The sequence below is a fragment of the Aplysia californica genome, unplaced genomic scaffold (assembly GCF_000002075.1).
Source record: "Aplysia californica isolate F4 #8 unplaced genomic scaffold, AplCal3.0 scaffold00247, whole genome shotgun sequence".
Classification (NCBI taxonomy): Eukaryota; Metazoa; Mollusca; class Gastropoda; order Aplysiida; family Aplysiidae; genus Aplysia; species Aplysia californica.
This window is the reverse complement of record NW_004797517.1, coordinates 897,372-898,783: the sequence shown is the minus strand read 5'-3', so window position 1 is coordinate 898,783 and position 1,412 is coordinate 897,372. Positions and strand designations below refer to the sequence as shown.

Here is a 1,412-nt window from a genome sequence, read left to right as displayed (position 1 = left end):
TTGTCTGCAATAATTACATAGATAACATTATTAAAAAAAAGAAGAGATGAATTAGCAAGTTTGTCAACATATTTTTTCACCACCTTTCATTGGTTGACTTGGAGCATTGATACATGCCTAATGCCAAATATGGTTATTGACAATAACAAACTTTCAGTGCTAAATCGTAAAGCAAAAAAATGTTGAACGGAAAGCAGCAGTGGTATACACTTTGAAAATATACCGAGCAACATCACATTAAAACAGCAAAAACAGATGAAAAGAGCATAAATGAATTATTTTTCTATCGTGTGTTCTGCTCCGTTAGCTTTGCTGCGCTCCTCTCCTATGGGGATTGTTTCCACTTTCTTTTTCACTGTGTTATAAGACTCCCCAATCCCATGTAGTGCGAAATAAAAATTGATAACTAATCCAAATCAGTTGTAAGATTGGAAAAACTGTCGAATTTTGTATGATATTAGTAATGAAATAATAGATTTATGAAATGTAAACGAGACAAATGGTAGATTATGATTTCAATGGCGTAATAGCATATCTTGATTGGAACTACTTTTCAAGATGGCCGCCCTGGCAAACCTTCATGTTATGACGTGCCTCTCCAAATAGCCACAGTATCATGAGCTGACCTTGGTGGAATTTTGCTCAATATAATTAAGTGCATGTTGGTCATTTGGATGCTTTCGATTTCTGGAATTGTGTCAATTCGAGCAAGTGTTTCGGGGGTTGTTCTACCGCGTAGAGGAAGGGAGAACGAGCGAGCTTCCTGATTTCCCCCAAGCTGCCATTGCCCATTAGGATATTCATCGTTCCTGATAACAAGTTGGATGGGGGGTTTCCCCGACTGCACCCTTTCGTGTTACCTCGCTACAGTGCATTTATGAAAGCAATGAATGCTAACGAGGTGACCTCTGGCTTTGTGGCCACAACAAATCGGCAGTTTAACAATGGTAATTGCTTCTTATGACTTCTTTTTTCTTGCAGTCAGCATGCTCTCTTTACATTAGCCCGAAATCTTGCTGAGGCTGATACTGATGGCGATGGCTGGCTTAGCCTACATTAGCCTACATCCTACATGATGTATGAGTATGACATGCCTACACCACAGGCACAGGACCCGTCGTTCCCAGTCCTCTTGTGTTTGTCTAGATTCTAGATACTGTCTAGATCTAGAGATCTAGATCTAGATCTAGAAGGTTGTTCTCATAATTACACTGAATCTAGAATGGCCACCCCTATTCTCACCGGTAAGATTGAAGAATACCGGACCAGCGGACTGACTTTGCCTCTATGTCTCAACCTTAGGAATTTATGATTTTCCCATTTTTAATACGAATCTCTCAATGGAGAATCTCGGACCGGTAGATCTATAAAATTTTGTCAGGGGGGAGACCCCCCTGAACCCTCCCCCCCTC

At 40.5% G+C, this 1,412-nt stretch overlaps 1 protein-coding gene across 3 annotated transcripts in view; it reads left to right on the top strand.

Moving 5' to 3' along the window:
• The first annotated feature begins 531 nt into the window (after positions 1-531).
• The window catches only part of LOC101850179 (nuclear factor 1 X-type), a 67,124-nt gene continuing 66,243 nt past the window's right edge, over positions 532-1,412 (top strand). For all 3 annotated transcript variants that reach the window (XM_005100446.3, XM_005100447.3, XM_005100445.3), the window contains exon 1: positions 532-947. In XM_005100446.3, coding sequence (XP_005100503.1) covers positions 945-947 — 3 coding nt within the window. In that variant the 5' untranslated portion in view covers positions 532-944. The remainder of the gene's footprint in view (positions 948-1,412) is intronic.